Here is a 25,892-nt window from a genome sequence, read left to right as displayed (position 1 = left end):
GAACGCATTCAGGCCATCCTCTGGAAACTGGGCCCAGCAGTTTAAACAAATAAGCCCCTGGTTGCTGCTTATCCCCCACTCCTGGGTCAATACTCCCAATGCTGCTCCCCGATCCACGGTAGCGAAGAGATTAAAAAGGCTTCTTTAATGTGGGAAGTGCTAAGACTGGTGCTCTCATTAAGCTCTGCTTCAATTTTTCTATTAACTCCTTTTCCTCTTCTGTCCATTCATGTATATAAGGCTCCCCCTCTAATAATTTAAGATACAACCCTTTTGTTTTCTGAACATATGCTTCTATCCATAATCGACAATATCCCATTAACCCCCAAAACTTTCTTAGTTCTTTCTTAGTTTTAGGGTAAGGGTAGCTCAACAATTTCCTGAAACCTCTCTGGATTTATTATTCATTTTCCCTCAGACACTTAGATGCCCTAAATACTTGTCTTCTTTTTCCACATATTGTAATTTATTTTTCAATACTCTCAAGCCCTCTTTTCCCAGAAAGTGTAATGGTTTGTTATTGGCTTCCTTCACAACTGTTGTCTCCTGTTCTGACAATAAAAGATCCCCTACATATTGTAACATATACACCCCCTCCAGAGGCTGGAATTGCTCCAAAATCTGTTCTAGAAATTGCCCAAATAAGTTCAGTGACTCTGTAAACCCTGGAGGTAAAACTGTCCATTTGTATTGTTGTCTCCACCCCATTTCAGGGTCTTTCCACTCAAAGGCAAATATATCTTTGCTCTCAAGGTCTGAGAGCACTCCGTTAATAACACTATTATTCTAGTCTAAAAACTTACTATTCCAATGCCCAATCTCATAATCAAATCCCTTCCCAACAAGTTAGTCCCTGCCTTGGGTACGTACAATAATTGCCCTGTGATTTTTTAATCCCCTAGTCTCAGCATGGTGTCCCCACAGAATAGCACTGTTATTCCAGTCCCTGCTACCCCTGTCACCTTTAGAGTTTCATTAGTTAATTTAAGCCCTGATACTTTATGGGCCAGTGACGACCCAGCTGCCCCAGGTTTATGTGGCAAGGGCCACAAGGGTGTCCTTATGTTGCTGGGCCACCAGGTGCAGGGTGGGTGTCAGGAAAAGGGTTTGGTGTTGGGCCGGAGGGGCTGTGTGGGCTGATCCAGCTCTGATGGCTGCTACCTGTGCCTGTGTCACAGCTCCCCAGCCCCTCCATCTCTGTGACACCATGCGATGGAGCCATCCTGGGACACAACCATGGCAAGTGTCAATGCCACAGGGCAGTCATGCTGCTGTACACATCTGGGAACATCAGTGTCAAGCAGAGAGCCCAGCTGGCTGTGGATGTGGCAATGTTCACCGTCACCCAGGTAGCCCAAGAAGATGGGGGTGCCTATGCCTGCTGCTATGGGAATAAATCTGACCCCCAGCAGGTCAGACCCAGGAGGTGTGTTAGCAATAGGCAATAAGTTTCGCTAATCTCCCTATATTGAGTCTGTTTTGCCTGTGATTATAATTGTTGAGTGATTTCCCCATCCTTATCTCAACCCTTGAGCCTTTGTCATCGTATTTTCTTCCCCTTTTCCTTTGAGGAGGGGGAGTGAGAGAGCAGCTGTGGTGGAGCTCAGCTGCCCACCTGAGTGAAACCACCACATCCAGAGCATTCAGTTTTACTTCTGGAGGGACTGGGAGCTGGTAGGGGTTGTAGAGCCAGGAGGCAGTGTGGCCACCTTTGTGCCAGCGCATGTGATGAGGCAGCATGGAGGCACCTACCATCCCTGGCATGGTCATACACCTCGGCACAGTCCAGCAGCATCTGGCTGAGGGCCAGTTCCACGTTCCTGGCATCTTCCTCGCCCTCAGTGCCAGGGCACACTGGGTTGGGTGGCAGGTCTGAAACTGTGAGTAGGAGGATTTCCCAGCAAGCAGGGCCATGGGAAGTGGAGGCAGATAGGAGCCCTTGGGGGTTCCCTTTGTTCCCTGTAAACTTTTTATCCCTCTTTAGCACAGGAGTTCCCCAGCACGTCCCATTGTCCACATCTGTTTGCCCTCGGAGCCCCTTGCGTATCCCTTTTGTCCTCTTTGGTCCCCTGTTGCCTCCGTGGGAGTCCTTTGCTCTGGGAACTCCCCTGGCTCCTCCCAGAGGCCCCCCTTTTTTCACGGGGACCCCAGTGCCAGTGCCTCCCTGCGCTCTGTAGCTTACACCCAGCTCACCTGGCCCTGGGAGATGCGGTCCTGATCCTGCTGGGGCTGGTTGTGACTGAGGCTGTGCAGGGCCACAGGCACACCCCAGGACAGCTGCCCCCACCCCGGGGTGGGACACATTCCCCCCGAACCTCAAGGAGAGGCCGCCTGGGGTGGATGGGCCAGTGTGCACCCAGCACAGAGAGACCCTTTTAACTGGTGTCCTCCCAGCTAGGGCCAGTACCGCTAGGATTGATACTAGGATTTCCCTTCAAGTTCTTTATGTTGAAGTAAATAAATCAGCCCCCTCCCCATCCCGCTGCCTCCCGTGGGATGGGCAGGGGCCGGGGTGCCCCAACGGCAGGAGGTGGGGGCGTCCTGGGATGTGTCTTAATAAGCAGTCTCCAGCTGTGCTGACTTCCATTGCTCACATTCATTTATTATTTTAAAACACTGACAAAACACATCACATCGTGATCTATATATATAAATTTATTTTTATACAGTTATAAATTTATATATATAAGACCTTTAAACTTCTGTATACTCAGGACACAAAGTTTGGGATAGCTTCACTGGCTACAACAAAAGTATTTTTGCTATGAAAACACAAAAAGGGGAGGTGCAAATATCAAAAATGCTGAAAAATAAAAATAAAAATAAAAATAAAAATGAGTGCAAAATGAATGAAAGTGCAAAAAGGCTTTATCATAATCACGCTCTTTCCAAAACATACCCCTCTTTTTCTCCTCCCAAGAAGGAAGGGGTGGATTGGAGGGACAGAGCTGTGCTGCAACGCTCGGCTATTTCCCTCTCCTGTGCACCAAGGGGTCACCCCAAAGAGGTTGAGGACTGAGGAACAGAAGAGCAGAAGCATCCAAGTTGTGTTTCTCTCAAGGCTCCCTCCTCTTCTCCAACTCCTTTCATTGCACTCAAGTCCCCCGACTGCCTCTGCAGGAGGCAGCTGCCCTAAGCCATAAACACACCCAGACAAACTTGGTCTCTGGCAAGACAGAAAACTGTCACCCTCCTTGCTGAGCTTCAGGCTGGCTGCTTTCAGAAATGGAGACCTCAGCCTCGCACCATTACACTGCGTGTTTCCACAAGGAAAAAAAAATCCCTTCTCAAGAGACTCTAACAGTCCCCACGCACCCAGAGCCACCTGTGGAACTGCCACCCCAGAAGATGCCTTGTGCCCGAAGCCAGTGTTTGGTGGGACATCCCACATGGCTCCAGCAGGAACAGGAACGACGGGAGCACAGGCGTGGGGAGCCTCTACTCACAAATACATTTGACTTCAAAAACCCTTCATTGACTTAGAAGCTTTCGCTGTCGTCACAGCTCTCAGGAAGGCCCCAGACCTGTGGGCCCAATTCAGTCCCTGTGTTGACTCCAGCTTCTCGGTGACACAGCAGTGGATGTTCCTGCAAGGAGTCTCATTGGGTGAACAGGAAAGGAAACTTTGGTCTTTCTGCCTTGGTCACAGCTGCCCTTGATGCTCCCTAAAGAGGGCCTCTTGGTCAATGCTCTGTGAAGACAGAGGACTTGCCAAGGCCAGGGGTGCAAGCGAACCTTCCTTCTCCTGGCTTCCTTCTTGGGACCAGAGACAACTTCTGCTCATGGAGAATGTGTTGCCTGAGACCCTGGGCCAGGGGTCTGCCACCTCCATGGCTTCAGAGACCATCACAATAAAACAGCATCACACCAACAGTGGAGGACATGATATTGTGATTTTTTTTTTTTTTTTTCCACACTGGTACCCACAAACACCCATCCACATGTACACACAATACTTTGGGTTTGGTTTCCTTTTTAAAGGAAACAAAATGCCTTATAAGATTTAACAGCAAATAGCCCTTGACCATCTACAAACCCTATAACTCCTTCACCTAAAACAACCCAGAAGATTTGTACCCAAAGGGCTGAGAGACAGCCTAAGAGGCTGAAGAACTGGTGTTCAAGCAGCAGGCAAGTGTGTACAGCAGAGACCCTCCCCTTTCAAGCGGGGCTGGTTTTCCTCACAGCTGCTCCCTGGGCAGAACTCAGATCCTGCAGAGGCTGGGATCCAGCTCTGCAGCCAGACCTCACAGCCAAGGTAAAGCACCTCTGCAGTCCTGTCCGGTTTGGGGCTGCTTGCTTAGAGGGAGGTCAGAAGAGCCCAGGTGTGGCATTATGCCATTGGCATAGCTTCCTGCTGATGCTGAAGGCTAGCACAGTATAGAGCGCACACCTCTGCCTGTTTGCCTGCTGCCCAGGCAGAGCATGGCTCAACCACATGCAACAGAGCAAGAGCTGATGGCATTGGCTGTGCCTGGTCTTGAAAGCTTTACGGCTCCCCTTCCCCTTCAGCAGGGATCTTCTGAACTCACCACTACCTCTGCTTCCCAGGGCAGCCCTGTGAGAAACAAGGCACTCCATCACTCACACCGGTTTCTAATCTGACACTCCTCTCCTAGCACCCAGTGACACTGCTTAGTCCCTTCTCCAGCAGGGGGAATGGCTTTCCATAAGGGAAGGGAGTAGACGAGAACAGGATGTTCATAAGTTGTTTCCTTACAAGCCCAATAATCACATCCTATGCAAGAGTAACAAGAGCCAAGCAGGAACCATTCCAGATCACACCTGAAGATGTCTCAGCAGGGCTTGCCTGAAGAGTCCCACAGCTGAAGGTCCTAGGCCTGCTCCTCCTCTCCCCTAGCACGCAGTGGCCCAGGAAGACACTCCCCATTAGCTGAAGAGACCACCTTCAGGACCATTTACTATGAATCAAAGGTGACTAGGAGTAACTGTGGGACCCAGTTTTTCTTTCCTACTCACCCTCTCTCCACAGCTGGCCACACCACAATGCTTGAAAAGGTGAAAGAAAGTGAAAAGGGAAAGGAGAGGGAGAGCTAACTCAAACCCAAGCATTGACAAAATAAATACACGGACCAGTTTCAAGTCCTGCATAAAGAGCAAGCAGCAGGCATTTCAAGAGCAGGTCAAATGTGACCCCAAATATTCAGTAACAAAGAGTCAAAATGCTACATTTCCATGGGAATCCTAGAACAGATTGACCCAAGTGTAACAGTGGCTTCCAAGGCAGTTCTGCTCCAAGAGACATTGCTAGGGCACTTACCAAGACCCTTAATCTCTGTCTTTGGACACTGGAAAAGGGGAAAAAATGTTTTGCTCTGGCATGTCATTCTTGGGAATGAGAAAGAAAGTGGATGTGGGACTTGGATAACATCACTGCACACTATGGAGAGCCCTTGGGTTGGGTGGCTGCCCTCCAGCACTGCACTGCCATACCACTGCTCCAGCAGCACCCGCAGGATGACAAAGTACAGCAAGTGCAGTGTGGGTGCTACAGGGCTCATCCCTGGTACCTGGGAACACACGGAATATCTGACTGCGCCAGGAACCTTCTCCATTGCAAGGGAGAGTTACGTGGGCATTTCCAAAGTGCTTGCACCCTTGTTGGAAAGGTGGCATGTTACTAAAAGGACAGAAGGAAGGAAGGAAGGAAGGAAGGAAGGAAGGAAGGAAGGAAGGAAGGAAGGAAGGAAGGAAGGAAGGAAGGAAGGAAGGAAGGAAGGAAGGAAGGAAGGGAGGAAGGGAGGAAGGGAGGAAGGGAGGAAGGGAGGAAGGGAGGAAGGGAGGAAGGGAGGAAGGGAGGAAGGGAGGGAGGAAGGGAGGAAGGGAGGAAGGGAGGAAGGGAGGAAGGGAGGGAGGGAGGGAGGGAGGGAGGGAGGAAGGAAGGAAGGAAGGAAGGAAGGAAAGGAAGGAAGGAAGGAAGGAAGGAAGGAAGGAAGGAAGGAAGGAAGGAAGGAAGGAAGGAAGGAAGGAAGGAAGGAAGGAAGGAAGGAAGGAAGGAAGGAAGGAAGGAAGGAAGGAAGGAAGGAAGGAAGGAAGGAAGGAAGGAAGGAAGGAAGGAAGGAAGGAAGGAAGGAAGGAAGGAAGGAAGGAAGGAAAAACAGTTAGCTGCTGGCTTTCTTTTGGTTTGAAGGGAAGGTATCTAGAAGACAGCAGAGGATCCTGCTCTTCACACAAGAAAGCCTGAGGGCCTCTCAAGGGCAAAAAAGGGGGAGAAGGCAGCTTGACAGGATCAAGTCAGTCAAGTCAGGAATGCTTTAGGAACCAAGCCCTGATTCTGCCTACAGATACTTTTTGCCCTTGGCAGCGGTCTCAACTCTAGAAAGGGCCTTGCTCCTAATCACAGAATCACAGAATGGCTCGGGTTGGAAGGGACCTTTAAAGCTCATCTAACTCCATACCCCCTGCCATAGGCAGGGATGCCACCCACGAGATCAGGTTCGCCAAGGCCCCAAATGGGCCAAAGCAGGCCTGACTCTCCTTCACAGAAGATTTTTTAATTGCTGCAGGAGGGAAAAAACTAACCAAGCATTGTTTCTCCCAGAGACATGTTGTCGAAGACAGCCTGAAGTGCAAGTGGAAATGGAGCTTGTTCTGCACCCACCCAGCTCTGACCCCATGGATTTGCGGCATTACAGTAAAGAGGAATAAAACAGAGATGCTGGTCATGGGCAGAGCTGCAGCCAGGAAACACTGCTCCCAGTGGGGGAAAGATGGGCCGCTGGTTCCCAGTGCGGTGAAGGGGCAAAGCAAAGTTATCATCTAGTCTCGAGTCACAAGATTTCAGATAGGAAAAGGCAAAGTGAGCAGAAGCTCCTTGGGAGCATCCAAGCCCTCTGAGAGGAACATACTGAGAAAAAAAAAAAATCTCCCTCAGCTGCTGAGCAAAGGCAAGACCAGCCTGTGAGTATGTACCCTTATCTCGGTGGCTTAAGCTGTGGTGCCAGTGCCCAGCTGCTACAACCTCTGCACTGCTCCGCCATCCCTGAACACACCCGAATAGGTGCAGTCATAGCAGGACATCGGGGCAGCTTTCGCACTGACGCAGGCTAGTCCCACATCCACCTGCTGCCTGTGTAGCCACCCCCAAGGCTCGTGGTCAGCCTGTACCCAGCGCTGGAGCAGAGAGGCAGCGTGGAGAGAGAGTGAGGGAGAGGACAGGAGATGGACTGGTGGGAGAGCAGAGATGCTGCAGGACACGACAAGCTGTGGGCGGTCGGGGGAATCTCTGTCCTGGCCAGACAGATTGGCAGCACCAGTGCTGAAGGATGGTCCCAACGGGGCCAAGAAAAGTCACTTTAAGGTGTCATCAGCGTTCTTGAACATGAGGATGGCATTGTAGATCTTGAGTGCTGGGCCCAGCTTAACACTCATAATCTTGACGATGTCAGCCTGAGTCAGCAAGAGGAATGCTTCGCCATCAATCATCTGGAGAGGAGAGCAGGGACAGAGGCATTCACCAACAACCCAGGCTGTGACCTCCCAGAGACAGACAGCTCAGTTACTCACTGGGGACATGCACAGCTACATTCACAGCCCTTGCTGGGCTGCCACAGCAGCATTCCTGTTCACATGGAGCAAGGCAGGGGCCACCCACGGTGCTCCCACACTGCCCCAGATAAGCCAGAGCTGGGAACTCATGCACCCGGAATCGGGGCAGGGATAGGGAAAGGCCCATCCAGGGGCTGGCCCAGGCGGTCCCATTGGAGTTGGCCCAGGCTCTGGGAACAGGACAGCCAACAGGCAAGCCACTCTGGGCAAACACCAAGCCATTCCCTGCTCCAGGCACCAGCATGGATGGAGGCTGCCCCAGCTTGGCTTTGCATGCTGAGCACCCTTAAAGCACAGGGGCCGTTTATTAACAGGCTGGAACACTTGCTGTACCCAGCGTGTCTGTGATCAGCCTGCCCTGGGTGTATTGCACATGCTAGAAAGTCGTTCCCTTTGCGTGTCTGTCCACAGAGGGGTCTAAAAACCATGAACCTCCTTGATGGACAGCAGTGTTTCCAAACTGATGTGTTGGTGAGAGGATGCAGGAGGGGGAAGATGAATGGATGTGGATTAAGCAGTTTCCCTCAGGAGGCAATGATGCTACCGAGACTGCAGCACCATGCTCCCTACTACCCCATCCCAGCCTCCTCAGAGGGTTCATCCCTCACCCACGCAGCACAGAACACGGCAGCACGAGTTAGGGGTCAGAATCTCCCTTCTGCTACCCTCTGCACAAGCAGACAGCTACACACTGGAATGCAGCATGGGAATCACTGCCAGGTGGGGGACATGCTCTAAGCATCTAGTGGCAGAGCTGCTGAAGGAAACAGCACTGGCCAGTTCTTCCCTCCCCTGTCGGCAAACAGCTGTCCTTGGCTGCCTTCACTCATCCTCCAGCCCTTCTCACCTCATCCTTGAAGAGTTTGGCTTGGTCCTCGCAACCCGTCAGAGTCTGAACAAAGCTAAAAACCTGGAACAAACAGAGTGAAATGTCAAGATGGAAGCAATGTTTCTGGCTGCAGACACCCTACAAGCCCACATCCTCATTTCCACAGAAGCATTTTTGGCTCCTGTAAGGTAACATGTGCCTGTTAGGGCAAAGTGCTGCAGTTGCAGCACTCTCCCATGCCTAGAGATCCCTCTTGGAGCAAGGCACGGGTGTCAGTCAGCCTTCTCCAGCCCCAGAGTAGCAAATGCTACAGCCGTTTTATCTCCAGTAAGTCATCTTTAGCACAGCAAGATGATTCCAGCAGAGGGGCTGGGGCAGGAGTGGTGCACACAGAAGGTTAAAATGGAAATCAGGCAGGGCTGTCTGCTGGGGCTGCCTCTCCAATGCCAGAGGCCAGCTACACAGGCCTCAAGAATAGCTGTTACAGATGCCAAAGAAAGTGAATGAAGGTGACAAGGAAAAATCAGATGTAAAGATTTCTTCAGAGGAGACACAGGAAAGTGACTCCTTATTTGCAGTCTACAGTTTTGCATTGTTGTTTTACTTAGAGAAGATGAAACTGACTTCTTTGTAAAACTGCATCATGCTAAATGAAGAGACTGCTGTTTACCTTCACCTGCCTGCCCTGCTAATGTCACATCCAAGTCAAGCTAGAATCTGGTAGTTGTGCATGTGCTCCCAGCAGCTGCCTTAAGGGCAGGTGACTGGCAGCTGTCCACACTGTATGCCACAAGGGGCACTTTCTTGATAGCCTAGGGAAGAGGCCACTAAAGCCCTTCTGTGCCTGGTACATGTACCATGGCATTGCACAGCCAGCTTGAGTGTTCCCAGTCATGCCAGTGGTTTAGAAGCCAGCACACAACCTCCAAACATGCCTTACCTCATCGATGGTCCACTTGGCCACTGTGGTTGCTGTGATGCCAGCCACCCCTGGCAGGAGTTTGCAATGCTGTTCCCAGCAGAGTGACAGAGAGCGGTCAGGATGGGCAGACAGGGCAGACATGAAGAGCGACTGGTGCATACTGTCTGAAGAAATAGCTGGCAATAAAAATGCAAGGTGTGACACAAGGAAGAGCGATGAGAACATCCCATCCCACCCTACAAGCTTTGGAGAGGACTCTGTTCAGGACAGGCCTGGGGCTAGGAGCAGATGGTCTCATGGGTCCAAGTTATCAAGAGCTAGTGGTTGTCCCTCGAATTAACAGGAGAGTAATGCATCGAAGGCTTCAGTTTGGTGGGATTGCAGATGGTAAGGGAAGAAGTTTAGCAACAACAAGCTTGACTTTGCCTTGTTCTCACCACCTTCTCTCTGTTTTCCATACTGTACTAAACTTCCAAGCCAAATTTCACACCAGAATGCCATCCCTTATCATTCAGCCCATTTCAGGTTTTTAACAAAGCTTTAAGCCCTTGTCTCTGCTCCAGTGCACCAATGATGACTTCCAAGAAGAGATCTTCATTCAATCCCAGTACTAGGGTAAACACCAGGCCAGCCCATGGTAAAACTGATACTGGCTAGAAGAAATACCTTTCCACCTGAGGGTCATTTACTGTCTTATGTTGATCATCAGAACTAAACGCCAAACAAGTACTGTTGTTCATCAACAGTTTCTGTACTGTAGCAGTAATGTGGCACCTCACACTGAGGTTCTGAGGTACAGCATCCATAGGATGAAGGCACAGGTCTGGATAAGACAAAGTGCCTAGGAAAATGCACTGCCACAGAGAGAGGGTCCTAATTCCCTATGCTATAGTACTCAAAGATTCACAGATATAAATCAAGAGAAGTGACAAGGGACCCAGCAGAACTCTGGTAAGAGGCATGGACATCCCTTCTCAGATGGTTGGCTTTGACATCATGAGCTCTACACAGCCTCTCAGCTTGGTGCTGACCTCTGCAAGGTCTGACTGAGCGAGCCAAGGAGAGACCTGCCTCTGCTAGCCACCACCTCTGCTCCCCTAGTCTCACTTTTGCTCCGAGAAGACACCGTGGCAGAGGAACACACTTACTTTGGAAGTCTTCCTGCTGGATCTTCCGGTACTTTGGAGGTCGCCCTCTAAAGAGACAGGAAAACTGATTTCCAACTGGGTTGGGACTGGCCCAAGTGCCCTTCTCCACACTGCACAGAGCAATGCCTTGGCAGTAGGAGTAAGGATTACCTCTCAGATCCTGGTAAAAAGGGTTGACAGCCAATAACACAAAATGTGAAACAAAAAAACAGGAGAGGTGCCTGAGGTGACCCAAGAGAGCTGCAATAACAATTGTCAGCTGTCTACAAGCACGCTGCCCCACAGGCAAGGAGCCTCTCCAGCTCAGCCATCCATCCTAGGGATGCCAAGTGTAGCACAGGTGGCCCACACTGCTGCACGGGGCTTGCCAGGCACGGCCCTACCTCCCGTGGTGCCTGGATTTCTTCCGCTGAGGGAAGCCCATCAGGTTCCTCTTGCGAGCTGAGGCCTCAGTGTCGGACAAGTCTGCCTTGAGTCTGCCCTGGTTCTTCTCTGCCAGCGGGCACCCTGAGAGGCAGTAGTGGGCTGTGAATCTCCCAGTCACATGTCCTGACCCATCACAGCCTGGTGTGGGGCACTTCCTAGGGAGCAGACAGAGAGGCAAGAGTTAGACTCAGCATGGGGCAGGACAGGGGTAAAGCCACCTGGTGGCAGGGCCACACTTCTGCCCTCAGCCACAGGAAGCCATAGCCCAGGCCGGACAAAGTGTAGTACAGACTTGCTGAACAAATTCCCTCATCCAGGGTGCGATGTGCACTGGCTCACAGGCAGGGCAAACCTAGCTCCTCCAGGTAAAAACACCTGTCCTACCTTCTGTGCTGCCATCACAGCCACCCTGTACAAGTCACCAGAATGCTGATCAAGCAGGTCAGCGGGGGTCGTAAGATTTTTCATACTCCCTTCCTTGCCCCCAACAGGCAACCAGACTAGCCTCAGAGTAAGGACGAAGCATGTGTTATGACTGTGGGCAGTAGAGAAACCCTCGAGAGCCAGATCTGCCTCTCTAATCCTCAAGTACTCTCTGTTGTAGTCACTCCTCTTCTCTGATGCCAGCCTGCCATGCTGGGATCAGCATTACATCAGTCCCGATTTCCCCTGAAAAGGGTCATGCAAGCAACTGACAAAGCCCTGAGGGATATGCAACATCCCCTCTCAGTACTTCCCAGCTTACAACCTCACAGTGAAAGGGTATCCACAAGGGGTGGGAGAAATATCGTCCTCAAAGCCATGTTCATCCATCAATGTTCATCCATCCATGAACAGCGTCTTAAAAGTATGTAGGGGCTTTCCCCTACAAGGCCTATACGACCCCTTAGCAGATGGGCATGAAGAATGTCCCCAGGAGCTATAGGGGGACACAGGGCATGCACAGGTGGGGATGCACCAGTTTGTCAGGAGTTCCCCTGGCAGCGGGCTCCAGACTGTCTCACAGGCTTGGCCCAGAGAAAGCAAGAGCTGCCCCCGAGCTGGAGGCAGAGCCAAGCACGGGCTGGGTGCAGGGGCTGGTTGCTGACAGTTGCAGGGGCGCGCAGGTGCAGGGGAGCAGAGGAAGGCACAGGAACAGGGCTGGCCTGCCCCTCTGAGCCGAGCTGGGGAGCTCACCTGTGGTGAAAGCTGTATTTGGAGCTCTTGGTGTGAGGCATGTTCTTGCAGCCCAGGGTTGGGCAGCCCCCATGGGAAGAGGAGGCTGGTTCCTTTGGCCCTAGACCAGAAGGAGAACAGGGGACACACTGTTGTGGCCATAACCCCAGGCAGAGCCAGGGCTCTGGGCTCCCTGCCTGCACCACACAGGAAGGATTTTCCCAACCCTGCAGTAAAAGCCCTTCCTCCCTGCCCACCCTTGGCTAGCACCACGACCGCACCCTCCCTTTTCTGCACATGGACAGGTGATGGTGACAGTGGGGATCTGGCACATTTGGGCCCTGGTATTAGGGGATGCCCAGGCCCAGAACTTACTAAGAGGAGGCTGCAGTGGGTGCCCAGTTTTTGAGCACCAGCCTATGGGGTGGATGTCCGGATGATCTGCATCAATCCAGAAATCATACACATGGCTCCAGCCGTCAAAATGGATCTGGGGAGATAAGTAGAGAGGTCACCCTTCAAACCTCAGGGCACCTCTCTGAGGAGCTCTGGAGCCTTCCAAGCTGACAGCAAGAAGCAGAGCAAAGCTGAACTGCAACACAAGACTCTGCTCTGCTCCTGGAACCAGGCACTGGGACCTGCCATCTTACACACTGCGTGCTTCTACAGACCTCTATACAAATTGCCATTGCAGCTGGCAGTGGGTTGGGAAGGGCAGGAGCAAGCCAGCACAGTGCCTGGACACAGGCTCAGCATTGAGACTCCAGAACCCACCTTTATCCTATGATCTTCCACATCCTCCACACTAGCCACTCGGATGAAGGAAGGAGTTCTTCTGTCCACTGCCTCCAGCTTCATGTTGACCAGGAAGCCATGGGGTGGGCGCTGGGACAACGAAAAGCCCAGATCAGCAGGTTCCAAGCTCCAGGTTCACATGACTCTCAGATGCTGATTTGCTTTCCCAGCAGCAAATGTGTTCCTAAAGCCTAGCTCCTAACCCTGTCCCCTGTCCTGTCCAGGTAAGAGCCGCTCGTGGTGAACACCAGGAGAGAGTGAGGACAGCCCTCCGTGATCTGGGCTGTGTTTTTAACAAGATGGGAAATCTTTGCCCAAGGGAAGAAGGCCTTCAGGAGATACATTTGGGGCATTTATAGCACAGCTGCACTTGGCTGGATACATCTGCTGTTGCAGCAATTGGAGACAACTATCAAGCAAACTTAAATGATTTCCCACCACAGAGCTTCTGTCTACCAAGGGCGATGGTCATACTTCCCATTTTTCTCAGTTTTGAACTATTTGCCCAGGATAGCTCTGACTTCTGAACTTAGACTGTAGATCCAGATCCCAGGCCTGTGGCAGGAGAATACTAAACATCATTTTACTTTTCATAAAAGCGAAGACCTGACAATGGAGAAAACCTGAATTCCTGCCCAGGCACAATGGAGCAGACAATGTGGTACTCACCACTTTAAAGGCCCAAGCTGGAACAGCAGATGCTCCAGTTTCTTTTAAGTACTTTTCCCAGATGAAGTTGTCAGGGTCAGGATAATCTAGGAGGGGGAAGATGCAGAAGGTGAGACACAAACTAGAAGACATCAAGTATCCCAGAATGTAGTACTGCCTCGAAGGATCAACCAAGCCTGTGTCAGGCATGTGGGAATCTGAGAGACATTGAGACGTGCTACTATTTCCTCGTGGACCATAAAACCCAGGGTGAAGGGAAGCAGAAACATTTGGGCCTGCATATATAGCTTGTCTCTTCCTGATCTCTCCTCGTGGCCTGACACAAACACCATGCTGTACCTGAACACATGTACAAGAACCTTGGCTGTGATTTCGCTGAAAGAAACTGCCCGGGCCTGCAGGGAAGCACAGGCCATGGGGTTTGAGCCCCCAGGCACTCTGTCCCACCCTAGAAGGCCCATCCCTGAGGTGATGCACCAGTGAAGGCTGCGTTCCCCAGCCACCAGCTCACCTTGAGGAGGTGTGAGGGGTTTGCCATGCTCCTGACACCATCCGACCGGGTGGATGTATGGACTGCTGGGGTCACACCTAGGAGACACACCTGAACTGTTATACAGGACTGAAATACCTGGCTCACCACTGCCAGACAGTGCAGGCTGCCAGGGTCCTGAGCAGGCCAGCCAGCAGCACAGCCAAGACCAGCACCACCAGCAAAAGCCCCTGCAGAAACGAAGGCTTTGTACAGCACCCTTATCGCCGAGTGATCCAGGCCCTAGCAGAGCAAGGGCTATTGTGGGAGTACCCAAGCTCACTGGAGCAGGACACGAATGCACCCTGGGTGTAAGCCCTGCATCAGAGCTGCTCAGAGAAAGCAATCCCATGGGGAGGGAGATATGCCATGCCTTTCAGAGCTCAGAGCAGTTGGATCTGGACAACCTGGGGGGCTCACACCCTGGTCACAGCTTCAAGTACACCACAGAACATGCGAGGACATAGCATGCAGCAGACATTGCTTGTGCCCAACACCAGTGAGCAAGGAGCAGCCACAGACAGAAACTGCTGCAACCCCACAGCTCCTTGTACTGCAAAGTGAGAGAGAACATCAGATAGCTTCAGCCACAAAGCAGGAAGCAGAACTGTTCTCACCCCTTCTTGTGCTACTTGACCTTAATCGGCCTCAACTGGGACACCTCCCCACTCACACCAAGTCAAACAATTACCCACCCATCAGCCCATGGCTTGTAATCGGGCCTGTCTTAGCCCCGTGTTAACCAGAAGGCCATGGCAATGGCCCAGAGGGTGACATTGGACAGGTAAAGTTTGTACCCCAGCATAGGTGGGTGACCCCCTGCCTCACTGTCTCATAATGTTCTCAAGTTGGGCCAGGAGAGGTTTGGATTGAATATTAAGAATTTCTTCATGGAGAAGGGGTTTAGAGGGCATTCGAACAGGCTGCCCAGTGAAGTCGTGGAGTCCCCATCCCAGGACATGGTTTAGTGACAGGGCTAGGTAGGTCAGGTTGATGGGTGAACTTGATGATCTTAAAGGTCTTTTCCAACCTACATGATTCCATGATTCTCACTAGGTCACTGGTAGCCTGTCAGCAGCAGCATGCTTGTGGTATCATCCTATGCTTTCTAGAGCACCTCATCACTCTTGCTGAAGCAGCAGCACGGTGTCTCCCTGGCACTGGAAACCCAGAAGCCTCTGTGCACTTACCAGTAGTCGTAAGTATCATCCCAGTTGTCAAAGTGCACCAAAAAGCGATTGTCCACCACGTCAGTCACTGTGGCAACACAGATCAGGGAAGGGTTCATGCGGTCCACAGCCTCAAGCTTCATGCCCACCTCAAAGCCTGGAGGAGCCTCGTGCTGGGAGGAGAGAGGGGCAGGTTTCTTTCACAGCCTAGATTCCAGCACACTTGTAACTGCTTACCTTGCCCACTGCAAGAGGGCACCTGCCCCAAACCAGATCTCTGGCCTCCAGGAAGGCCCAGGACCACTTAGGGTCCCAGAAGAGCAGTGCCCTCCTGGGCGCACAAGAAAACAGGCAGAGGGTAAGTAACTCAGCCTGGTGATAAAAATAAAGAGGAAAAAGGTCTTCAGACCCTCAGGATCTCCTATAAACAAAGAGAAAAGCAGCCTCCAACTTACACTGATTCAGATTTAGCATTACATTTGTAGCCATGCTCCCCCAGTGGTAGCAGTTACTAATGCCCTAGGCTTGGCAGGAAGAGGTGGGACAGTGCCCTGCATCCTACCTTACCTTTAATACTTGGATCCAAAACCTGTGCAAACCACTATCATGCGTGCTAGTGGGATTGTTGCAGCAAATATATCCCCACCTTGGCAAGGAACCCATTAGTCAAGGAGGAGGATTTAGACACAGTAAATAATTTGAAGAGGCTGATTTATCAGGAGGCTGTTTCCTCTGCAGCTAACAAAGAAACCATCAGGATTTTGCATTCCACTGTACTCTCACTTACCTTACCAAAGCTGCCATATGAAAAAAAGGTAGAGACAGAGATAATGAAGACAGAAAACAGTGGCAAAAGAATTATACTTATGGAACATCAACTGTTTTTGTTTTGGTTTTCTTTGGCAAAATAATTGTTGAGAGTAATGGCTCTCATTGGCCCAAACCAATACCTTTGTGACAGATGTAACTGTCCATGAGATGGACCTAGATGAAACAGCGAATCAGATCAGCTCCAATTCTGGGCACACCAAACTAGCGTCCAAGTTACAGATCCTCGGCAGCAAAGCATGCCACATCTCGATAAGCAATGCAAGCAGTGCACTCTCCTGTCCCTCTGCACTGTGGGTTTGAGAAGTGTGGGGTGGACAGAGAAAAGCCCAGCACTCTGTCAGAGGGGAACCTGAAGGTTCTGACAGGAACGAGAAGCTGCCACTCACAGTATTTCGGATCACGAAGAGTTGCTTAGGAGCTGCTTGAGCCTTTGTTATCTTCAGGTAGTTTGTCCAGCTGAATTCTTCCTCCTTATAACCTAAAACCCCTCATGAAGAGAAATGAGAGCAGCAAGTTCACAGAGAGCCAGACAGAAGGCCATGTGGCTGAGCCCAGCCATCCTAATACATCCAGCCCTCACCCTGCCAAGTGTGTCCAGCTGCAGGTGGATGGGGTTTTGAACAGTCCTTCATCACCCACAGCCCATGGTTTAAGCCAATAGATGATTTCTAATTGCTATGAAATGTTAGTAACGGAGTGGAGAAACAGAGCTCAGCTCCTCCCCGGAGAGCACTGGTCCTGCCTGCCCCAGGGTGCACCACAACCGGGTCAGGGCAGCACAGCCGCCAGGCTCCGGCCTGGCACCGGGACATCCAGGGTAATGGGGCTTTGACCCAGAATGGGAATGAGCAGAGAAGTTTAGTCATGATAGGTACCTGAAGAGGTGTCATGGGGCAACCCCCAGCACAGTATCATCCCTCCTGGGACCCATGGAGCCACCCTGTCCCCATTTCTGACTCTTTGACTGGGGACCCATTATTCACCCCCCTCCTTCAACAGGGCCTGCTAACCGAGACTCTCCAACTCCTTACCTTTTGGAGGCTGGAGTTTATGTCCTGTCTCCTCAAACCAGCCCGCAGGGTGGATGTCAGGGGAGTCAGCATTCAGCCAGAAATCATGACACTCAGAGTAGCCATCAAAGTGGAGGCGCATCCGGTAACCACACACCTACCCACAGGGAGAGCAGGAGAAGGAAAGGCCCATGGAAACCTCCTGCTGTCCCTGGTTAGGTGTGCCACACACCACTCCTCCCACGCACCATTTCAGCACAGCACTTAAGGAAGCGAAGCACTTAAGAGCCACAATCATATGCCAGTGCACAAATCAGGAGGCACGTGCCAGTCCCAAGAGGTGTCTGACATGAAGCAAGGCAAGTGCAAGGCCTCCACAAGCCATCTCTAAGCAGAAGGGTTCAGGCTGGTGCTTAAGATGCCATGGTGGGACACTTTTGTATTCACTGCATCTGATGGATCCAGAATGTGCAAAGATTCCCTTTTCTGCACCTGGGAAGGTGCTCACACAGAGATTTTGGCTAAACGCCATGTTGATTTTGTGAAATCTCTAGCAGCAAGAACAATGGCTCATCTCCCTGGCTGCCTATGGGCCCGAGGAGCATTGCAATGCAAAGCTGTTTTGGGGGCATGCCATGGGGCCACATGGAGAGCCCCGAAGACAGAGAGCCTCCACGGACACAAGAAAGGGCAATGAGGCACCTTCACACCATCTCCAGGGCTCAGACCTGTCTGATTGGCATCAACTCAGAAGTAAAACACTGTTGCCATCACCACCATTTCTTCCCCCATTTCTCTGCTGTGTCAGGGTGGTGGAGAGATTAATGAGGCTGGGATACGGCAGCTGCTCCACTGTACTGTCTCCTGCCCGCCCATACAAGCTAGAAGGAAACATGACTGAGGTGCTGGAGTGCCAGCTCATCCCATGTGGTGCTGGCAGCAGCATGCAGGCGAGGGCCCTCCACCAGCACCCCAGAGGGACCTCCTCTCCTGTAGAGCCTCCTGCTGGGCAGGCATGAGGAGCCCGTGGAGGGACTGAGGGACGAGGAAACCAAAGGCGCCTTACCTCAGCCACTGTCAGGATAAAGTACATGGATGGGTGTTGTGGGTCGATTCCCTCCAGCTTCATCCCCACTTTAAAGCCATTCTTGTGCTGGGAAGCTACTTGGTACTGGAAACAAAAATTAAGCTACAGTGTAAAAAAATGACAGACGTACATGAGTCTAGAACCATCCCAAGGAGCAACCATCAAGCTACGGGAGCTGCTGGGCCCAGGAGACTGTGAGCAACAGGTTATGTTGTCAGCTAAACTGAAGTTCCTTTTACACAGAAAAACACCTTCTTCCACCTCCTTGCAGGTTTGTGTATGTTGCTGCTGTCAGGGCAGGGTGTCCCAGGGCTGACAGGGAGTGGGGCATGGGGCTTGGGCTCTTCTTGCACCCTGGGGAGCAGGGGTGCGGCACCCAGCACGGCCTCAGGAGAGCCCAGACCTGGACTTGAGGAAGGACTGGAAGGGATCCACCAACCTGCCAGAACCACAGGCAGACCACGGGGTGCTTGGGATGGGGGACAGCATCCTTATGGGGAGTGGGACTTGGGGCAAATCAAAGCTGGAGGCTGACTGGTCACCTTCAGGTGAAGATGGGAGTGCTTGCTTATCCCTCAGAGCCCCACAAAACAGGGAAGCAAGGAAGAGAGGAGAAAGAGGAGGGATGGGAAAAAAAAAGGGAAAGAAAAGAGAAGACCAAAGAGGGGAAAAAGACAGGAAAAACCCAACTCACATCCTGGAAGAGATCTAAAGGGGCAGCGACAGCTTTCTGCTCCTCCAGGTACGACGCCCAAGACCAGCCTTCTTTCTTCTCCTCGCTGGCACCTGAGCGCAGCACAAACGCACACACAAGAGGCGCTGCTGAGGGTCCGCTCCAGCCCCAGTCCCTGCCTGCCTCGGGGCAGGTGAGCGCGTGGGTCCTGAGGGGGCCACATCCCGCTCTCACGCACAGTCCTGCATCCCTGCAGAGCCGAGCACTGTCCTACCAGAGCCCCTTCTCCAACAAACCTAGCCAGCTGTCCAAGGATGGACAGAGACAAAAGGTCTCTCTCTCTCACAGGTCCCTGTGACCAAAATGTCTTTCGTCACTGTACAACACTCTAGGAAGGCATGCAAGGCCCCTGAAGAACAAGCCATCTTGTGCAAAAACATCAGGATACTTCTGCAACCAGTCCTCCAGCCAGTACATCCAAAATGGCCACAGAGCTGACAGATTTGGGACAGCCAGCACAATCCATCTAGAGGTCTGGGAATACAAGGAGCTCCCAGACATCAAACCAGCAGCAGATTCACCTCCCACTTCCACTCTGAAGGCACCAGCTCTGCTATCCTCTACTCTGAGACATTCAGCTGAGTCCCCCTCAGCATACCAGGACCACTCTGATGCCATAGAGATGCATTTACCCTTATAACACTCATTTAAAGAAGACAGCATTGTCTCTTTGTAGGCAGGGAGGTGACCCTGCATGCTGTCAACTCCTTGAGGAAGTCCACAGAGACCTTGTCCAAGGCACAGAAGATACAACCCAGATTTCTTGCCCTCTGTCTACTTTTTCTCCCTGCTTCAAAGCACCTGAACAGACTCCAGGAGTGCAGTCCTTAGTCCAGCACTAAGTAACTAACATTTGCAGATCAGCCTTGGCAGACTGTCTTCTGTAGGACAGGCCAGAAATGCAGGAGAAAGACAGACCTATTCCTTCCTCCCTTGGGCTTAGAGGCAGTGGAGACAGAAAAAATGGGAACTTGCAGGCAAAATTAAAGCAGAGCTTTGGTGAGCAAGGTTACTAACACAGATACTTCATTTAATTATTAAGACAAATACCCTTATTACTGTTTAGGACAGAAAAAAGCAGCAAAATATGTTCAGGGAATCCCTAAGTACAAATTCTATGCTTTGGGGAATGATGAATACACCCAGAGACAGTGTACACCTACTCTGCTGCACTGAAGTATCCAGGTGTGTAGTTTGTCTACTGATGTACTTCTAAAATAGGAGAAAATAAAATGTTGAAAGTAACAAGGTTCAGCACTGCTTACTTGTAAGCAGCAGGGAAGATTACATGTTCAGAGCTCACACTGTAGAGAAAAGGACCTGGCAAGCAAATATGACCTCTCTTTTCAATAGTGTTTAACTCAGCATAAAATCAGGGGAGTATGGAGGGGAGTATGAAGCTGGAACAGTTTCATTATAAAATGACTTTAACGATGACCTTTCACTATTCAAAGAAAAAAAAAATTCATAAATGTTTACTTCCAGTACTTTTTCAAGCTTTCCTCTTTCATCCCCATCACACTCTAGGGGAAAAAAAAAAAAAAAAGCAACACTGAATCTTTCAGCTTGTCTAACTTCCCTCAGTGCCAACAGCTCTGGGTTTGAGCTTTCCTCTGATTTGGTCCAGGAATAGATCCCTGTGAGATGAGACAACCCCAGATTGCTCGGTTCCAGAGGCACCAGACCTACAAGAGCAGCTCCCAAACTTGTGAGCTCCTGATCACAAGAGAGAAGTTCCCTGTGAGACCATCCAAAGGGAAAGCCCAACATGGCACAGAGTCACGTTACTGCTCAGGACAGCACCTCTCAACGCACAGCATCCACAAGGGAGGGTAGATTCCCAAAGGGAAGGACCAGAAAGCACTCTACAGTATGGCACAGCTTCTGAAGAAGACAGCCGTAGCTGTAAGGGTGCGCTCGTCCCATGAGGAGGAAGAGAGGAAAGGAGAGAAAGGGAAAGAGACAGAGAGAGCAGGATCAAGCAAGCAGAGAAGTTTACAAGCCTTTGGGAACATGTACCAGCGTAAGGAACTGGGTGCTTGACTCTGCTGCAGCACCAAAATGAAGGCCCAGCCCCGCAGGACCACAGCAGGACCCCTCAGCCTCTGCCACGCAGCTCTGCTCCCAGCCACGCAGATGTGCCAGAAGATCGCTCACCCCACCGCCACCTGGCCCCTCCGTACCGTGCTGGCTCCCATTCCATGTGTCAGCCTCCGGATTACTGATGGCAGAGTCTCCCACAGAGTTCTTCCTCTCTTCCTGCTTTTCCTCCTAGACACAAGGGCAGAAAAAAGTGTTGGAGATCTGGATTCCTGAGCAGAGGTTTGTGCAACGTGTTGTACACTCATGCCAGCACCAAGGGCCATAATGGGCCTCCAGCAACATCTATGATTTGACTGGTACTTGGCCCAGAAATGGGAAGCCAACAGGATCTGATGATGGGAACCCAATGGGGAAATATTGGTACTGTGTGGTAGCAATCACACCTGGTATGGATCAGCTACAGTCCGGGCTGGCAAGGAGAGCTTCTTTGCCTTGTCAGAGTCACTCCCCCTTCCCCAGGACATATATCACACATATAGGTGCTCTCTTCAACACTTCTACTTTTGAGTGGCTTAGACTCGAGAGTAGCTGAGAGCATTCAGTACCTACAGCCCAATCAGGAAGTGTTCAACACTGCACAATCTGAGGCACTCAGCTGCCAAACAGCCAGCCAAGTGTCCAGAAGCCATGATGCTTCACACATTCAAGTCTTTGGGGCATTAACTGTTTCTGGCTACCCCTTCAACATATAGCTGACATGGCACTGAAAAGCACTGATGAGAGCTACACATATCAACAGGGCATACAAAGGTGGCCCAGGAGCCACCCTTGACATTGGCATGGGCATACATATGCTCTTCCTGCGCTCTTCTTACCATTTGCTCAGATTCATATTCTTCCTCTGAAGGGCTCTGGTAGTCCTTCCTCTTTCTTTTCTTAACAGGCTTGAGGATTTCAGTGGTGTTGGTGCTGCTGGCAGAGTTTTCCACAATGACAGACCTGCACAGAGGAAGGAAAAGTAAACCACTGTGGCATGATACGTGGCAGTGACTGGGGTGTTGCTAAGGGAGTCATTGCTGGAGAATCACTGTCACCCCATTTCCTTCTCACACACCTCCCGTGCCTCCTGACTAATGTACGCACTCCTCCTAGTGACAAAGTTGGCAAGAGGCTAGAACCAGGATACAAACAAGAACCACCCTCATGCCTTCTGTCAGAAACCTGAACCTAGGGATGGATCAAAAGTGATCTGGTTTTGTAGCAGGGCTCTAACCTACATCAGTCACACAGATGCTAGAAAACCAGTCCTGGGAGCCACATGTCAGTAAGCAGAGGGGCTGGAAATGCCCTTGTGACCCACACTTCCCACTGCTGCCCACTGCAGCAGCCTCCCATAGCAGTCCTGCCCCAACAGATGCATGCAGTTTGTGAGGCCACAAACTGGGCAGGAGAAAATCTGTCTTCTTGTACCTCCTGTTGCCTCCTGGAACAAGTTTTCATCTACCCCACATCGTACCCAGGACACCCTGCCTACAGGAAAGAGGGAAACGAGTGGGGTACCCAGCACGTGCCAGAGGCAGATGCACTTGCATCTCTTGCTGGAGCATACAGACCAGGGGAGAGAGGGCAGATGGATGGATTTGGCTCTGCACGGAGCAGACTCCCCTTCCTTTACCTTTCTATGAACTGCTGGTGACAGTGCTCGCTGCAGAAGCCCCTGCCTTCCCGGGCTCCATCTGACACATGTCTCCGGCCACATGTGTCACAGTGGCACATGCTTTCTGGTGTTGGCAGCTTGGGCTGTTCTGACACATCTGAGTTGGAGAGAAGAGGAGTAGTGAGGGCCAAGGAGCAGCAAAGAAAGGAGAGCAGGAAGCAGGAAATATTTGCCTTGTTTATGTCCTAAGCCAGACAGCACCTACAGAGTGATGTTACCCACACCAGAAGTACCACAGTGGTGCCCTTACCCTGAGCAGGAGTAGGATTGTCCCTGCTAGTTGGTGCCACCTCTGAGTCCCCATCTTTCTCTGCGTGGCCCTCCTTTATAGCTTCCGATGGAGGCATCTTATCAGCACTCACCACCTTCAGTGTCCCATACTCATTTATTCGAAACTATGACATTGAACCAAAAAACAGAAGGAAAAATGTTAACAATGAGGATAGAAATGTAACTTGAAAGCTAGTCGATGCATGGGAATTCTGAGAATGACAGGGACATGGTTTGGTGATTAGTGTATCCAAAAAGAGGCCAGCTCTTCCAGTGATGGGGGTGAGCACAGCTCTGAAGTCACCTGTGCTGCTCCTCCTGCAGGCAGTCTCTGCTGGCTGCTGAGCCTGACAGGCTGGTGCACTGCAGAACAATACATGGCTCAAGGAGGGAAGGAACACAGGAGAGGCTCCAGTCCTAGCCCTCCTCCGCCTTCTGTCTGCACTTGGGTGCAATCAGCACCAGCTGGTAGCACTGATCAGGCAAGCATGATGTGGTGCCCTGGGGCTGAATAGAAGCTGAGAAATCCATCCACTTTGTGCAAGCTCCTTCATGCTACTCAGTAGCCTCAGCACACTTACAGGTACCTGCTGTCTGATGAGTGCCAGGCTGCTGTTTCCAGGATGAGTGCAGGAGTTTGTTGACAGCCAACACCACAGCACAGCTTGGAAAGCAAAAATGCCCTGCACAGCAAGTAGGGACATCCTTCTGCCTCCCCGCACAGGGCAGGCCTGCTGCAGCCCCACACACACTCTGCATGTGCTCTCCACTAAGCTCACAACACAGTGCAAGGTGGAGGTAGGGATGGGGCACAAGCAGCCTTGCAGAATGGGAACAGCTGAGGTATTCTGGGGTGTCGAGAGGCAGGAGACCTTTTCTCCATTAACACCAGTGACAGGACCCGCGGGAACGGGGTTAAGCTGAGGCAGGGGAAATTTAGGCTCGACATCAGGAGGGGGTTCTTCACAGAGAGGGTGGTTGCACACTGGAACAGGCTCCCCAGGGAAGTGGTCACTGCACCGAGCCTGTCTGAATTTAAGAAGAGATTGGACTGTGCACTTAGTCACATGGTCTGAACTTTTGGGTAGACCTGTGCGGTATCAAGAGTTGGACTTGATGATCCTTAAGGGTCCCTTCCAACTCAGGATATTCTATGATTCTATGATTCTATGATTCTCCAGCAGGGCCACGGGTACTTCCAGGACCCCACGTCACATTCCAGTGGACCCAGCCTGGCATAGGGGGGAGGAGGGCAAGTGTAGTGGCCCATAGTTACACTTACCCGCAGGTTACTTCCAGGCAAAGTAGCCACCCCATCCTTCCACTCCAGCACACGGACTGTGTTGCAGGTCTGCACCCCGCTGATCTGGGGGATGACAGTAGCTGTGACAGGTTCACTCCCTGCTCCCCTCTCTGTCCTCTCAGCCCCTGTGCTTCTCTGTGGCTCCCTCGGGAATCGCTGGATTTCTAAGGTGCTTGCAGGAAGGTTGATGGTAGTGGCATTTGCTTAAAAGGGGAAAAAAAGAAACAACCAAACAGAGACATACATGGAACACTTCACTGATGCAAACAAGTCTTAAAAGAACCACAGTGGCCTTAGACAGCACAAAATGACAGAGTGGACATAATCTTCCTGCCAAGGGCTCAGTGTTGTGGTCTAAAGTACTCATAAGCAGGCAGCAGGACCCAACAGGATCTTTAGCCAGGGATGGCTGGTACTAGGAGGCGGCACCCACACTATCCACATTCAGGGGTTCTTACTTCAGCCTAACCTCAGCCTGTTCCCATGACCAGAATGCAGCCACCTGCTGTGGCAGGCTTGTGCCAGTGAGATCCCGGATTGCACAATGAATGCACTATATAATCCAGGGCCTTTCCACAGTGGGAACTGAGACATCAGGAGCAGGAAAAACTGGGAGATTTGCTTTTAATGCATACCCCCAATCTCACCTAATGCACATCCTCCTGAAAGACACTGGTCAGCTGGGCCAGACAGAGCAGGCATCCAAGCACACTGTGCTGCACTGGCACAGAACCCTAGAGACCAGGGCTTCAGTTCAAAAGTTAAGAGATTTTCATCAGCCACAAACTATCAAAGTGATGTGGGATAGCCAACAGAGAATCTCTAAGACAGTAACAGCAGCATGGCTTTGCCTCCCAAGGTTTGTATGCACAGACATACAAGAAGTGTGAGAGGTATCGATGTGTAGTGAGAAAGCTGAGGAACTACCTGGTAGACAGAACAATCCCACATACCTGGTATGATGAAGGCAGTCGCTGGCAGGTGAGTGCTCTGCACAGTGCTCTCAGTGGTGACCACATGGACACTGACCTCCCCAGCAGCATTCCCCTTTGTGCTTCTCACAACCTCCATCTCTGCTCTGCTGTCCATCACCTTGTGTGGGCACAGACCAAGCCACTGGAAGCCAACAAGAAAGAAATCAAGTTGGTAGTACAAACACAAGGGAGTGAGAAAGAGACAGTGGAGGATGGTCCCTCCCTTTCCACCATCTCCCAGCAGACATCCCTGTAAGATGTATTAAAGGTCAATTGAACCCACGAGAGCAGAGAATGAAAGCCACAGCTGGTACCAACATGACTTAGTAAAGTAAAATGTTGTGAGATCACAGCACAGAGCCTGCGAACACCAAAGGGTTTTTCTTACCTGGCACCACCATAAGATGGTATGAGCACAGCAGGTCCACCACAAGCAAGGGCTGCTCCTGGCTCCACTCTGGTCCTATACCACTCAGATGCAGACTGTGACTGAGATTTGGCAAACCCTACCCTGGAAAAGAAAGAGGTCCCTGAAGTTCATCTTTCAGTTCTCCATCTGTGCAGTGACTCTTGATTTTCTTCTAACTGGCTATTAGAGAGAATTTCACAAACAATATGGCTTAATGAGAAGAAAGGCATGAAGTTCATTGCATGCAACTGAATTTCTCACAGATCAGTGATGTTTAACCTGTTTAGCTGTGAATTTCAAAGAG

At 51.2% G+C, this 25,892-nt stretch overlaps 2 protein-coding genes across 4 annotated transcripts in view; one reads left to right on the top strand and one right to left on the bottom strand.

Annotated features, from left to right (window-relative positions):
* Window positions 1-1,160: 1,160 nt before the first annotated feature.
* LOC308178768 (uncharacterized protein) lies at window positions 1,161-5,898 on the top strand (the record flags this gene model as incomplete). Its single annotated transcript, XM_080557825.1, has 2 exons — window positions 1,161-1,441; window positions 1,965-5,898. Coding segments are annotated over 2 exons (696 nt in total), but the record flags the coding sequence as incomplete, so codon positions are not given.
* Window positions 5,899-5,996: 98 nt separating this feature from the next.
* The window catches only part of L3MBTL1 (L3MBTL histone methyl-lysine binding protein 1), a 37,553-nt gene continuing 17,657 nt past the window's right edge, over window positions 5,997-25,892 (bottom strand). Inside the window, exons 2-23 of one of the 3 annotated variants that reach the window (XM_080557712.1) lie at window positions 25,568-25,690; window positions 25,159-25,321; window positions 24,185-24,408; window positions 22,883-23,027; window positions 22,591-22,729; window positions 21,791-21,914; window positions 21,056-21,143; window positions 18,834-18,925; window positions 18,119-18,223; window positions 17,074-17,209; window positions 16,429-16,529; window positions 15,233-15,384; window positions 14,025-14,101; window positions 13,514-13,599; window positions 12,824-12,934; window positions 12,425-12,539; window positions 12,071-12,170; window positions 10,852-11,049; window positions 10,469-10,515; window positions 9,339-9,496; window positions 8,417-8,479; window positions 5,997-7,446 (exon numbers count right to left, since the gene is read on the bottom strand). In XM_080557712.1, the coding sequence (XP_080413838.1) occupies window positions 7,312-7,446; window positions 8,417-8,479; window positions 9,339-9,496; window positions 10,469-10,515; window positions 10,852-11,049; window positions 12,071-12,170; window positions 12,425-12,539; window positions 12,824-12,934; window positions 13,514-13,599; window positions 14,025-14,101; window positions 15,233-15,384; window positions 16,429-16,529; window positions 17,074-17,209; window positions 18,119-18,223; window positions 18,834-18,925; window positions 21,056-21,143; window positions 21,791-21,914; window positions 22,591-22,729; window positions 22,883-23,027; window positions 24,185-24,408; window positions 25,159-25,294 (2,532 nt within the window). In that variant the 5' untranslated portion in view covers window positions 25,295-25,321; window positions 25,568-25,690 and the 3' untranslated portion in view covers window positions 5,997-7,311. The remainder of the gene's footprint in view (window positions 7,447-8,416; window positions 8,480-9,338; window positions 9,497-10,468; window positions 10,516-10,851; window positions 11,050-12,070; window positions 12,171-12,424; window positions 12,540-12,823; window positions 12,935-13,513; window positions 13,600-14,024; window positions 14,102-15,232; window positions 15,385-16,428; window positions 16,530-17,073; window positions 17,210-18,118; window positions 18,224-18,833; window positions 18,926-21,055; window positions 21,144-21,790; window positions 21,915-22,590; window positions 22,730-22,882; window positions 23,028-24,184; window positions 24,409-25,158; window positions 25,322-25,567; window positions 25,691-25,892) is intronic. The other 2 variants (XM_080557714.1, XM_080557713.1) reach the window with 2 other exon arrangements.

This window comes from Anser brachyrhynchus (assembly GCF_964034855.1).
Source record: "Anser brachyrhynchus genome assembly, chromosome: 16".
Taxonomy (NCBI): Eukaryota; Metazoa; Chordata; class Aves; order Anseriformes; family Anatidae; genus Anser; species Anser brachyrhynchus.
This window is presented reverse-complemented; position numbering and strand designations above follow the sequence as displayed.